Consider the following 14,303-nt stretch of genomic DNA (forward strand, 5'->3'; position numbering starts at 1 on the left):
ATTTGGAATCTAAATCTAATTTCGTTGCTTTGCAAAAATTGGACAATTTTAATCTAATATAATCATATTCCTGGCAAAGATGTAGAGCAGAGACAGGTGCAGCAGACCCACTGTGCACAAGAGCAGAACACACTGTACAACCGTCTACTATGGCTTTTTCTAACGTGGTGCTGCACGGCCTCAAATACTGCTGCAGGCTTCTCAAAAACAAACCTCTGCATACGCAAGGATTATAATCAAGATTAAAATTAACTAGTGACATTTAGCTGTTTCGGTACTGTGATCAATGTGGCACTCACATAAGCATGGTTTTCACTAGGCGGCGTGATATAGACTCTGTACAGTACGGCTAAAGATGTAAGTAAACCAGGACCAGTCCAAAGGCAGCTCTCTAACTATTACATTTGAAAATCAAATACAAATAATTAGAAGTTAGACTGTAAACTAGTTTATTCACAAAATGACAGCCATAATAGGAACTTGATGATGAATAAAGTTCTATCACGCAACTAATTGACCACTACCAGGCGACCTGGAGGGTGCCACTCCAGTGGAAAGAGCAGCCGTTTCTAATGATTGTGCTAAACAGCCCAAACAGACTGTGGTAGCTTATAAGGTGCTTATTTGACTGAACCACACAAAGGTGCATGAGCGAAAGTGGCATTGTAAGAATCCAAATATGAAGGTTGACTAAAAAAAAAAAAAAAGAATAAAAATCAGACATGGCTGAATACAGGGTCAGCATCTGGCCCGGCAGGCTGCCCTCTGTCCCCAGCGCGGCCCAGAGCCCACTGGTGTAACTTGTTCACTTACATTAGCTGTTTGAATGGAGAAGCTGAAGAAAATGGGTATGGTAATACAATGTGAAGCGTACAGACAAGAATAACATGTGAGCTAACTGCATTCTGCTCAGACAAAAAATCTTTGCGTATTCATTTTTTTTAAACCCCGCCATTCAGAGAAAGGAGAAAAAAGAAGGAGCTTACGCGGCTACAGACTACTCCAGTGTCCAAGAGAGACAGAAGACCAGATACAGAGGAAGAGAAGCAAGACAGATACTTTTTTTTTTTCTTTTTACATTTTTTCCAGCTTTTTGTAATTATTCAACAATAAAAAGAGAACTAAATCACACCAATTTCTTTTAGTACTATGTATACTGCTTTAAAAAGCTTCAAGAAGAAGAGAAAGATATAGAAGTATGAAGGAGGGGACTTTTTCTTTTGGAGATGGGCACTCAGGATTACAAGATGGAACCTGTGAACAAAAGGCACTTTTTAGGGACAACCTTTAAGATGCTCTGAGTCTATTACACTACGGCACCAAACGAATATTTATAATCATTTACAGCAGGGAGGTGGGGTTACAGATAAAGGGGTGGGGCTAAGGGAGAAGGGGGTGGGGTTCAGGTTGAAGGCCTGACAGATAAAACTCGGGGCATGACTTCTGTCAAATACAAAATGAACAGCTTACATTTAGTATGTTGAAATGGTGTTAGCCGTGGAAGATCTATTCAGTTCATATTTTTTACCCCTGGTGTAAAGGTTGGATGAGAAAAATGCCTTTTGTCACAACAACCTTTGCGTACATGAACCCCTCCCCCCTGGCAAATACAAAAAGAGAAATAGTAATAATGCATGTTCCTAAAAATTTGCCTCTTATGATATTTTGTATTATTTATGTATAATAGAGATTGAACGTACTTTACACTTTTGAAAGCACCAGTTTTCATATACATTATGAGTTGCAAAATTGTTCCTTCAGCCCTCCCATATTTTTAAAATTCAAATGAAGGTTTTCTTAAAAAAGCAACAAAAGAAAAAACATTGAAAAATCAATAACAACTTTCCCCAAAGTACGTACTTACAAAGACTGGGATTTTGAATCTTCCCCTCATATTTAGAGTCCTGGGGGCAAGCAGACTTCAACAAAAAAAGATGAGGGTTTTCCCTCTTTTCTCATGACACCCTCAACAATCACTAACAAACACAGTTCCTCTACCAAGGCATTGCACGTGGCTCAATCAACATCATTTAGTTCAAGAACAACACTTCCCATCAAGACGAGAAAGAAAAAATAACTACATTTTCAGTTACCAATGTTGACTATAGCCTTGTTTTCATCAGTTGGTACAGTATGGTTCAGTTTGGCATGGCACAGTACTGAAGTGTTTGATATGAAGGGTCACCCAAGGCACCATAAAGTACGATCAGATTTTTTAATTCGGAGATTTGTCCACAACACTATGCTGAAATTTAGAAGTTTAATGCAAACATTTTTTACACAATAGTAAGACTGTTGGGATGATTATGAATGCACAGGGTCTGGGTTTGGCTTTGACCTGGTGGGACGGAGTTCACTTCTTCTATGCCATTTCATTTAACCAGTGTTTTTTTTTTTTTTTTTTTACAACTAAGAGCGTGCCACACAAATTTGAACCATACAGTGCCACTAGTTTAAATGCTGCTCATAATCGGCCATGGATACTAAAGTGGGTTTTTATTTTAGCACAAAAGTTTGAGATGCATCCTATGACTGTGCGGTTTAAGCCATGCTTCAAAAAATAACTAGACTGCCACAGAGCTTATCATGTAACAAAAAAAAAAAGTATATATCTATAAATATATATGTTTATTATATATAAGTTGCATGCGGTTATCTAGTTAGCTGTCACTGTTTGTCCTCCTGTTTTCACTATAGCTTATATGTGTGAGAAAAACAACCTGAATTCATGTTAGACAAATTGCATAATGGGAATACAGAGGCACTTCCATAGAATAGAAAACAAATCCCCCTTTAACCATCGCTAGCATCCTCTCAGCGCCTTTCTGACTGTGGTGCGTTTCCCTGCAGTGAGCATGGCCAGGCAGTCCAGTTATTTTGTGAGGTGGGTGAATTTCATTTTGAAATAACAAAGTATAAAATTGGCAAAAATGCTGCTAAAATCATTCGAAGCATAAAGGCCTCCTCAGATTGTCTAAAAAAAAAAAAAAAAAAAATCATAATTAAGACTTCCCTTTGAGTCAGGCGGTGTCAGTCTGTGCTCTACGCGTGTTGATGTGTGTCCTTCCTGGTATTTTGAATCGTTTGGAAATCTATGGCTCTATGTGGTCAGTGTTAAAAATGGCTAAAGTAACAAACTTGGCTGCCGTGATTGTTTTAGTGCATATTTGTATTTTTCATTAAGGGCTCATCGATTCACACATGGATTAGCTAAGATACATCTATAGGGGGAGTGCTGGTGTGTAAAATGAGGGAGTTTTCTAAGTCATACTTTGAACCTGATCGTGCAAGTTAACAGCACTGCAGACTGTGGCAAGGAACTGCCTTCAATAACCTTTCAGGTCTTAGTAGCTAACGTAGCATTGTTCCAAATACTGTGTTCATGATTAAACCATTCTCATCTGAAACAGGCCTTTTGTGAATGCACAATAAAGCCAATAATGAGCTGTATATGATTACTGTGTGTGTAACCCAGAATCAGTAGTGATTATCACATTTTCTCCTTCATAAATGATCTCTCTTTGAAATTTGTAATTTGTTTCAGCTCAGAAAAGTGCTGCTTTCTGTGTAAGGTAAATTTTGTTTCAGTTTAGGCACCTGAAGAACCCTAAGTGCACAAAGTGGCATTCTGCTCGACCACAGTCTGCAGTGACCTGTGTGCCTTAAAAAGAGAACCAACTAAAAGGGGCACGTTGGGTGATCGTCCCGCTACTAGCCTAGAGGCCCTCGTCCCTCTGCGCTCGTATCCAGATATGTCACATATTGATTTTGCTCCTCAGCGGGACGCGGTGCTCTTGGAGCGTGCGGCCCGTCCGGGAGTGTAAACAACAGGGTAAACACAAAGCTTCCTCTAGGTCCCATCTTCAGCAACCTTCCCTCTTCCCCTCTTATCGCTCACCGACTTCGGATAAGCGCCTGTGATTGTCAAAACCCTTTGTCATGCCTCCTAACGCCCCCTACCGCTCAGAGGCTGACAGTGTTTTGTTTTTTTTGTGTTTTTTTTTGCAACCTCATTTGTTTAATCTAGATCCAACCCTGTCTTCGATGCCCACTTCCTTACCACAATTCTCTATAAGGTGCTGTCATTCAAATACAAAACAATTACAAAATTGTACAAATCTAAAAGGAATAAAATTCAAAAAACACATCAAGAAAGATCATTACATTACAAGAGGGCATATGGGGAACCAATAGCTGCAGTGTCTATTTGTAATACTTGGGATACTATGCATGTTCAATGTCTAAATACTCATTGTATGTGTAAGCGAATATAATACAACACCGTCACCTGAAAATACTATTCTAAATGGCAAAAGTGGCCATGTAAAAAAGCAAACATTTGATTGGTTTAGGGGATGTGACGTGAGCCAATGATTAGAACAGGACGAGTGAAGGCCAACTGTACCCTCTTATTCAAACAGGCAAGTCTTGGTTTTGCTCCCATGCCTTGCTTACAATAGTGCACATCATTTATAGATTAGTGTTAAAGAACTCGTAGTGCAACAATTATAGGAGATATATTTTGGCATGGTCTCGCTAGTTAGTTTGTAGTAGTAAGGGTAAAAAAAAAAAGAAAAGAAACATTGGTCAATTTTGGATTTGGGTGCGATCACACTAGCATGGACTGCAGCTTTTGAACATTTATCATTGTAGAAAACCTGATTAGTCGGATAGTCTTTTGTTTCGTTTTTTTGGCCGCACTTCCATCACGTTTCTCCCGCGCTGCTGCCGTGCATGTTGTGCTGGTTTGCTGGTTTTTCAGGAAAGATGCCCACTGCTGCTGCTGCTGCATAGTCCCCATGCCCTTCTCATCCTGGCATCCCCTTGTCCATCCATTCATCTTTACACTGTGAAAAGGGGTCTTCCCTCACACTAGGCGACGGAGTCCAGAGTTCCTCTAAGAAATTCCTGGGTTGACTGGTGATCTCTTGGTTTTTGGGTGAGACGTACTGTAAGGACCGACTGGAGGTTGGGAAGATCGGGTGGGTCACGTGGAGGGCAGTTCATCGTTCTGTGAATACGATTTCTCTATTTCTGATTGAAAACATAGAATTCTAGTTGCTGGTTCGGACACAGGTCTTGTCAGAGGAACCAAGACTGGAAGACAGAATAACAAAGGTAGATTAGAAAACATAGTATTGGTAACAACAATACAATAGGCAGCAATTATTTTTTATTTTGATGTGCACTCAACCTTAAAACCCAACTACACAAAAGTTGTTTAAAAATTAGACAGCATGGTTACTAGCACTGCTTAATCAGACAGTGCATCCCGCAGAGAAAGCGTTAGGGCATGTGGTGTGCCTGTGCCTGACTGCTCGGTCGCAGTTGACTGTGGTGCTCCTTAACTACAGCGTGACCCTGGCCCAGCTCCTGCCCCGGCCCTGCCCTCCTCAGCTCTCCAGGACATGTGGACTTTGGCCTGGCTCTGAATGACTCCTAAAGGCGGCATGGTGGCAGGGGGGGGGGGGGAGGGGGAGGGGAGAGATCCGTCTGGTGCTCCCCTGTCTGCGGCTTTGGGTTTCTGTGGCTCAGCGTGATCCGGGAGCACAAGTGGGTCACCGTCGCCGCTGTTGGCTGCCCCTCTTGGCCCTGGAGGAGCCGTGTGCCGGACGCGCCAACATTCTACAAGTCGAGCCTTGGAAACTCCTGCTAGGCCCTTTTGTTTTGGTTTGTGACTGGAGCAGGTCGCATGAATGCCCCCCTTCTGCCGGCTGCCCTTCTCAGTTACCCCGCTCCCTCGGGCACCGTCCCAGCAGGCTCGGGCCATTGTATTGTGCCCCGTCTAACTTTCCCTGCTCCTTCTGCTCTAACTTACACAGCCCATCTATCTCCAAACACACACTCGGACTCTGGCCTTGGCAACAAACACTGACCACCCTCTCTGTTGCCCTGACCCCCCCTCGAGTGGGCACTTCTCAAATTCAACATCAACCGGCTATGACATCATGTCTGGTTACCCTGGGCAACGAGACAGCTTGGACGTGACTTCTACAAGGGCCAAAACTCAGCCAGTCTCTTCCCCTTTTCCTCGCCCCATCTACATTCTGTGCCCCTCTGACTGCAGTGTCATACATCGGCCAGCAGAGGGCGCCCCAAGCCCACTGTTGTCGACTCGAGCTCCGATTCTGCAGCGATCTGTAATTATTCTGTCAGTGTCATTTTGAAAGACACATGAAAACTATTAGCAGTGTTTATTCTAAAATTAAAGCCACATTTGAGACTCCAAATCCCCGTTGACAAGTTTGTGGCGAAAAAGAAACCAAGGAATCACAACGGGTAAACATAATACATCGATCATGTAGCATGAACTTGTATAATGATTTAACACACACATCGGGTTGCTGCTTTTCTTTTACAAATAATGTTTGGCCTGTAGGACTTATTTCACTAAACATCCAATCATTTAAAGGGAAGATAATGGAGAGGAAAAAATCAGTAAAGTTGACATTTAGGGCAAAATTGCAAACAAATGTGATGGAAGTCATTTAGTAATTTTCATTTTCAGCAAATAGTGTAGGCATTTGAATCTTGATGAATGACAAAAAAAATTAAAAATGGCCAAGCCTTTTGTATATTTTATTTTAAAGGTAAGTCTATTAAAAATGCTAATAGCCTTTATTACAAATGTAATCAAAATTGGCAAAAAGGTTTGGAAATAGTTAGTATCTGACTCAAACATCAAGATGCAAAAGCAGAATGAAAAAGTGGGGGCAACATGTGGAAAATCCCTCTAAGAAGGGGTATAATGAGCAGAGTGGGGAGCGGAGGGAAAGCGCGGGGAGAGAACAGGGGAGGGATCAGTCCTTCAGATGGTTTCCATGTGTGGACGAGCTGAGCTGGCTCCAGGCGGGTGTGGTTGGACACTAATGAGAAAAGTACTGCTGGTAATGGAGGAGGCATATGAACCCACTACACAGAGCCAGCACACAAGGTGAAAGTGGGAGAAAGTGAAAATGCAGAGAAAATTAATGAGACAAAGGGAGGCGCGGGCCAAACCCCAAAAGAGAGGAGTATAGAATGTAAAGAAAGGGCATGAGAAGCAGTAGCAAGAATGGGGAGGCAGCGACGACCAGGCTTGTAGCCTCAGGGTCTGCTCCATATGTGCCAAATAAACAGTGCTGCACATATGGTAAACCACACGTACAGTAAAATACAGTTGTACAAATGCACATATTGCGGGAGCGTTGTGGGACGCTGAGAGAAAAGCCAACAGCAGGTTTGAGGGGAGAAAGAGGCCGGGGGAACCAATTTTGGCTCCAATCCACAAAGTTCATCCATTTCCTGAACCAGTAATCACTATCCAAACAGACAAGTTTTCCTCCTCAATCACATGCTGTGTTTTCAGAGCCTAAATTTACCTGTGTCTGCTGCGGGATGTTCAGAAAGTTGTTGTCCCGTGATCCGATGCCGACAAACCTGTTGGGAGCTGTGGCGCCTGGCGTGGAGTATGCTACAGAACAAAACAGATGAGAATACATTAGGAGTGAACTAAAATCTAAGAACTGTGCTTTAGTTGCAACAGTAATGCCAACAATCTTTTTTTTTAAGTGAATGATAAAGCACTTGACATACTGGCAATTTCCTCCTTAGCTGTGTACGAACATACGGTTCGTTATAATACATGGTTTTGCAATTTCGTTTTTTGTACAATTTGTATAGAAATATTGAAGGAGTTGCTAAAAACACATTTTGAAAAGCTTTGCAGAAAAAAAATCTCAAGAAAATCTGCTGAAAATGAAACATTTCAGTGGCACACATGAGGGGTATATTTTTTTACTCTTTTAATTTTGAAAAAACAAACAAACAAAAAAAACAGTTACCTTCAAATACTATATATGTCCAACTGTGCCAAAATAGGTAAAGTAAAATATGCTATGATGGCCCTACTCTCTGCAGCACTGAGTCTTCAGAGACAATCATCTGGGTCATAAAAATCCCTAAAGATGCAGCTTCCAGAATCTAGAGTGCAAACTTGCACGTCTCTAATTGACAATTAAACTTCGTTAATAAACTAAACTGGAAGTTAGTTAGTTAGGAAATTAGTTGAGAGCACCAAAATCCCAACATTAGGGATCAATCGGGACGCTCTAAAACCCAACGGCGTCAAAAGTCTTTGACAAATTTAGGGCAGTTTGAGATACCCCGAGGACTCCACAAGTTAAGACTCACTAGGACCCAGCGGAGAGTGTGTTGACTTGTGTACATTTGTGGGTTTGAAAGTGAGAGGGCAAAGAGGGACAGAAAAGATTGGGAACACGTATAAGTAAATGACATGGACATAAACAGGATACATCCATGTATCTCTAAGACCTACAGTAACATACAGAAGACACAGAAGACTTGGAGACGCTGGGGGTAAAACAACACTAGATTTAAACGGAAGCTTAAGACAAAAATGCTCCATCCAGTGCCCCTCCTAACAGATGGATGACCTGATCCCCACTTTACAACCAAATGAATCCTTTTGGGACTCAACTAGAGTTGGTAGCAGCTTTTCAATAATCCTAATATAACTTTGAGCTTGCACTTACAACTATTTACTCATTTACCACTTCCGTCCCAATGATGCAGAGCACTCAGTGTATTGTATTTTTTTAAACAGTATATATCTTTTATAATACTAATTGCATCAACCATCTCTCTAATACATCCCAGTGTTCTGTCAACGACACGGACTGAAAAATTAAAACATGTAGCAAAAGAACCTATTTTTGATTCTCTCATTGGAGTCCATGTGATTCGACTGCCCTAAATTTGTTCATAAAAATAAATAAAATAAATAAATAGCTGATGTCCGCCAGGGGATAAAGGCGAATTTTAAAGCAGAAGAACAAAGATAATAATGCAACTTCCACAGCAGAGAAGGTCCAACAGAGAAAATAAGTGAAGAAAAATGGTCCCAAAACAAAGCCCTGAGGAGCGCCACGTAAGTCCATTATGACAAATAGAGACTATTGCCACAAAGGTGGATTCACAACAATGGAAAGGAGTACTAGATAAAAGGATGGAACGTTTTTTTGCAGCATTTTTGGTCTTAGCTGTAGGGCTGCCACAGTAAAAGATTGGGAAGGCGATTTATCGCTAAAGAAAATATCTCAAACAATATCAGAGAATGATAATATATGAACATCCCAGTACACCCAGTTCAAAATGGACCCCATCAAAAACAAGAGCATAAATATGTAAGAAGCACAATCAAATCAAAGAAGCAAACCACAGCCCAGTTTTCGCAGAATCTCCAAAGTCTTCCGTCTCAAATTGATCTAAACTTGACGGCCCGACTCCAGTAAAAATTAGCTGCTCTAATGAGCCATGTTATTTTTTGAGGCATATTGAACGACAAGAGGATGTAGTCATTTTATGTGACAGGCCTACTCGACGGGGTCACTTACACGGAGATGCGGGCGAAGAGAGTCCGCCGTCAGGGGGCGTGCTGTTGGGTTTAGAATCGGGCATGGGGAGGGGCACTGGGCGGGCCACGGGGGGAGGTGGAGGCAGCAAGAAGGAGCCTGGCATTTTGCTCTGGCCACTCCCGTTTGGCTGCAGACAACACAAACAGGGTCAGCAGGGGCGACATGCGATAACCCGGTAACACGGAATGAGTAGGACGCAGCTTGGAAAGCCAGGTCCCAAAAAATATCCATGACGTAGTAAAAAAGGGGTAGGTGGAGAAAAGGGGTAGGTGGGAAACAGCAACCAAAAAGTATGATGTATGCGAACGGCATTCTGTATGGAAAAATAATAATCACCACAGGGTTTGATTGAAAGAACTTGGTGATTGGACCATTGAGAGGGGGTCCACTGTGGGTGGAGGGGGTGGTGAGCAAAATCACTAGTTGGGGGCATCCAGAAGATGGCAAGAAACCAAACCATGGGAGAATATACCCTTCTACACAATCACAACACCACTGACAATACTAGCACCAGACAACCAAACTTCAACTAAAATCAACTTGTGAATGGAACACAGCACAATGACGCCACAGACATTTATGTTCGACTGAAGAGCAGAGTCACTCTGATGGTGGATCTCTTTGAGGGGTTGGGTGGAGCAAAGAAACAATAAGGGAAGACACATTTGGGCTGGAACAGCGAACAGCAAAATGACAAGACAAAACAGAGTACCATCGCAGTGCACACATGACCTGTCTTCAAGTGTATTGGTAAAGATTTATCCCTTTCAGGAAGGGCTTTATGTGATGTGATTTTTAAAATCATCAAATGTAGGCTTTGTATTTTTTGTAAAGAACAGTGATGAATAAAAACATGTTTTATGTCACCTTATCTAACCTGTTGCATGTGTTATTTCAGTGGTTTAAAAGACTGACCTGTCCAGAGGCTGGCCCGGAGCCGTCAGCACAGACAAACTGCACAAATTCCTTCAGGGGGTCCTGTCCCGGGTGGTGGTGGTAACGAATGGTCGGGTGGGTGAAATAAGGGCTAGACTGCTGGATGATGGAGGGAGAAGGGAAGTGCAGAGCTGAAGCTGAAGCACGAGGACTCCCTGCAACGAAACATGTTTGTGTTAGAGCTAGTACAGTATATTCACAAGAGTGAGAGAGGGGGGTAGACATAAACCATTATAGAGACATTTTTACAGGTAAAAATAATGATGTTTTCACAAATAGCTAAGACGATTAGAACTTAACTGGGTATAAAAGAGCTTTAAAAAAGTCATGGGCAGTCTTTTATGCAGAGATTTACACATTCCTCACAGATCAAAAAAACATCAGAAAAAGCTCATTCCAATAAATACAAGCACTACATTTCCACATGAAATCCAAGTCTTGTTAAAGAAGAAACACACAAAGGGATCATTGAGTAGTGTCTAAAATGAGCAGGTCTTAATACAGCATGTGTGCTGACTGAGGGGGTGATTTTCTGGCTTGAACACAAGTTGGCATCAGGAAGACTCCACAAGCCTTTACACCATTTTTGTTTCTGACAAAACAGTAGTAGTGACTGCATCTATGTTTTGTTAATAGTAGTGCTGTCAATCGATTAATATATATATATATATATATATATATATATATATATATATATATATTGTAATTATTGTATTCATTATTTTTACTAGGCCTACACAATAACGCTCTAATTTAAAGACTTTTCTATGTAAATCTATGTTGAAAGTCAAGCTGCTAACAATTGGTCGGTCTTTCAGGTGACATGTGCTCGAGATACAGGAGTGTGTAAGTGAAAACATATTAATGTGATTCATTTGAGTTGAAGTATAAACTTTGACAGTCCTAGTTAATAGACATTTATTATGCAAATTACTGTCTTCAGCAAATATGTCAAAATACAATGTACAGATGGGATCTATTGCTTGAATACTATGGCAAATAAGCCATGATAGCACTGTGATACATTGGAATGTATGAAAGAGATGCTGTGCATGCATGGCGTCACCATGCATATTCCAAAAAAGGTTTCAGACAAATGTGAGGCAACTCTCCAAACTGTACCCCTCAGACAGTGCAGCAGTTAGTTACAAGGAAATGAGTCAAATTTGAAGACAGTTGTGAATAATGCAATAATTGCAGCAAATAAATGGAGCCCCATTGATTTTATTGTGTTGTGCTCATTGTGCATGTCTCTGCTTCCATGTCACTTCCGCCTTTCTACTGTGTTATGGACTGTTTCATGGACTGACTGCGCAGGCGCACCCTGTGATCGGTTTAGAGGTGAAACCTTCAGTGTTTTTTTTTAGGTAATGCAAGGATTTTGAAGAAAATGTAAATGTGTAAATGATAAATATTATCACAAAATCCGACTTGTTTTGTAGGAGCTTATTTTAACATTGTGGCAAAAGGATTTTCCTGCTGCAGTACCATGAAAGGACCACTGATCAAACTGGCAACAGGTCAAATGGGCCGCTACCCTCGCCAGCAAATTGAATCAAGCTTGTATGACAAGTATCTGTATTGTGCTCTCTTGTGGTGGGGAGGAGTAAAATGCTACAAACACATGAGATTTGCGCAAGTATGTAAATTAGTATGTACCAGTGGCGTGCTGGGTAATCGGGAGAGTCGGGACGTTTTCCCAGCACGTTTCTGTTGGCAGAAAACAATTAATAACAAACTCTTATAGTCGGGCTACTATAGGCCAATAGTCTTTAACTGGAGCAGAAGCTTGGGCTGCTCTTTACAATAGTTGAGACATGAATAAGGTTACAAAAAGTTTTTTAGTCTTGTAAAAATATCAATTAATGTTTGACGTATCAAAATCAAAAATAACTTTTGCATCAAGCTTTTCTTTCATTGACCTGTAATAGGGAGATACATTTTGACATTGAACACCCCCTGAGTCAGGTCAAATTGGTAGAATCCAATCTCGCGGCTTCACCAAAAAATAAGTATCTGTAAATAACAAAGGGATATCTATTTATTTATATATACTGTATATTTCATTTGTATAACACTGTCTGCTGACGGGCAGATTATGCCTCTGACAGCCCATGCAAAAATAGAGATTGGTTTGAAGCGGATACGATCCCACGTTATTTACTAAAACAGCGACTATCCAGTCATATAGCAAGTAGCAGTGTTCATTTACAATGTACATATTGTATACAAGTAGTGATCATCAATAGATTAATACCTTCAAATGAGTACAAATGTTTTGTTTAGCAAAGTTTATGTAGGACCAGTTTGTGGATTATAATTCATTATTTATTTAGTGCATTATTTATGTATGTGCTTGATAAATTGAGCAGCTGTCATGACCCACTTATCTACATAAAGAAGGGTTTATTTACTTTCATGTATGACAGCTGCATATACTTCCGAACAACATTTGGAACTATGTATTGTAGTTATCAGTCAGAGCGTTTTACCCACACCTTTCTGGTTTCACAAAACAAGAGCATGCATAGCAAACCAAATAGTGTTGAATTTTTTTGTGAACTGGAACATTTGGACAAACCCAGCCATCACACACAAAAGCGTCTCTGTCCGACCTATATCCATTACTAAATCTCCTTGATTTGTATTAACGGCCTGTTCTCCTCTTTGCGGTGCCAATCTGACACCCACCGCACCATCCATCCCGTCCAGGCCCCCAGCTGCCTATACTGACGCTGCCAACCCTTTTTAGAGCTTGTCTCGTTCAGATTGTATGTGTGAGTGCACTTCATGGGAATACCCCCCAGACAGGGCCCTATGCCTTTGAGCCCACAGCACCTTGCTCCCATGCCAGGCTGTAGCTCTCCAATGCAGCTCCTATAGCTCCTATAATCCCATTACAGACTGGGTGCAGGCCAAACGCTCTAAGGCGATGGGGATGGGGGGTGGATGGAGAGGGTGCTACTGATGAGTGTGGGATCAGAGGGAATCCCCAACACCTACTCTACTCTCAGGAGTTGGTGAGCTATGAAGCCATCCTTCAACTATCACCACTGAAGACCATGGAGGTATTAGGAGACTCTAAACCATGCACAAAACCATGATTTAAAACAACATTTCTTAAAGGTGCCTGGGATCTGAAGTTTAGCAATTTATAAATCAATGTTTTCATAATATTCTACAATGAAATCTCAACTTCCGTTCCCAAAATGAAAGGTAGTCCATGTATGTATGTATGTATGTATGTATGTATGTATGTATGTATGTATGTATGTATGTATGTATGTATGTATGTATGTATGTATGTATGTATGTATGTATGTATGTATGTATGTACAGTGGGGGAAAAAAGTATTTGGCCAAAATCCAATAAAATGTCTATGTGAAACTGACCAAATACTTTTTTTCCCCACTGTATGTATGTATGTATGTATGTATGTATGTATGTATGTATGTATGTATGTATGTATGTATGTATGTATGTATGTATGTATGTATGTATGTATGTATGTATGTATGTATGTATGTATGTATGTATGTATGTATGTATGTATGTATGTATGTATGTATGTATGTATGTATGTATGTATGTATGTATGCATGCATGTATGTATGTATAAGGAAGATATCTGAGGTGCTGGGAGATTGTGTGAACATTTTTTACTTACTGCTTGTTCTTGTCACTGTCAAAATATTGATCACGAGTTTCATAGCACAGTCCTTCTCTTTTTCTCACTTCAGTTCTAAAACCAACGCTGCTGCCCACAAACAGGACGTGATACGGTTTACATGTGCTGATGTGGGGAACATCTCATCTGTAGTAACGTTTCAAAGGCACATGGTCTGTCAACAAGCTCAGAAAAGGAGGAGGTCTAATGTCGCAGCGGTCAACCTCATTTCTCCACATCTGCTCGCTGCCTTAAAGAGTCTTTGATGCAGCCGCACTACTGA

The 14,303-nt window shown here is 41.0% G+C and overlaps 1 protein-coding gene across 22 annotated transcripts in view; it reads right to left on the reverse strand.

The window, feature by feature from the left end:
* Window positions 1-1,301: 1,301 nt before the first annotated feature.
* Window positions 1,302-14,303, reverse strand: part of nfixb (nuclear factor I/Xb) — a 129,457-nt gene continuing 116,455 nt past the window's right edge. For 10 of the 22 annotated variants that reach the window (XM_079563909.1, XM_079563914.1, XM_079563901.1 and 7 more), the window contains 5 exons: window positions 12,012-12,062; window positions 10,332-10,507; window positions 9,396-9,543; window positions 7,362-7,453; window positions 1,302-5,097 (listed from right to left, as the gene is read on the reverse strand). In XM_079563909.1, the coding sequence (XP_079420035.1) occupies window positions 5,083-5,097; window positions 7,362-7,453; window positions 9,396-9,543; window positions 10,332-10,507; window positions 12,012-12,062 (482 nt within the window). In that variant the 3' untranslated portion in view covers window positions 1,302-5,082. The remainder of the gene's footprint in view (window positions 5,098-7,361; window positions 7,454-9,395; window positions 9,544-10,331; window positions 10,508-12,011; window positions 12,063-14,303) is intronic. The other 12 variants (XM_079563915.1, XM_079563918.1, XM_079563903.1 and 9 more) reach the window with 3 other exon arrangements.

This window comes from Gobius niger, assembly GCF_951799975.1.
Source record: "Gobius niger genome assembly, chromosome: 10".
Classification (NCBI taxonomy): domain Eukaryota; kingdom Metazoa; phylum Chordata; class Actinopteri; order Gobiiformes; family Gobiidae; genus Gobius; species Gobius niger.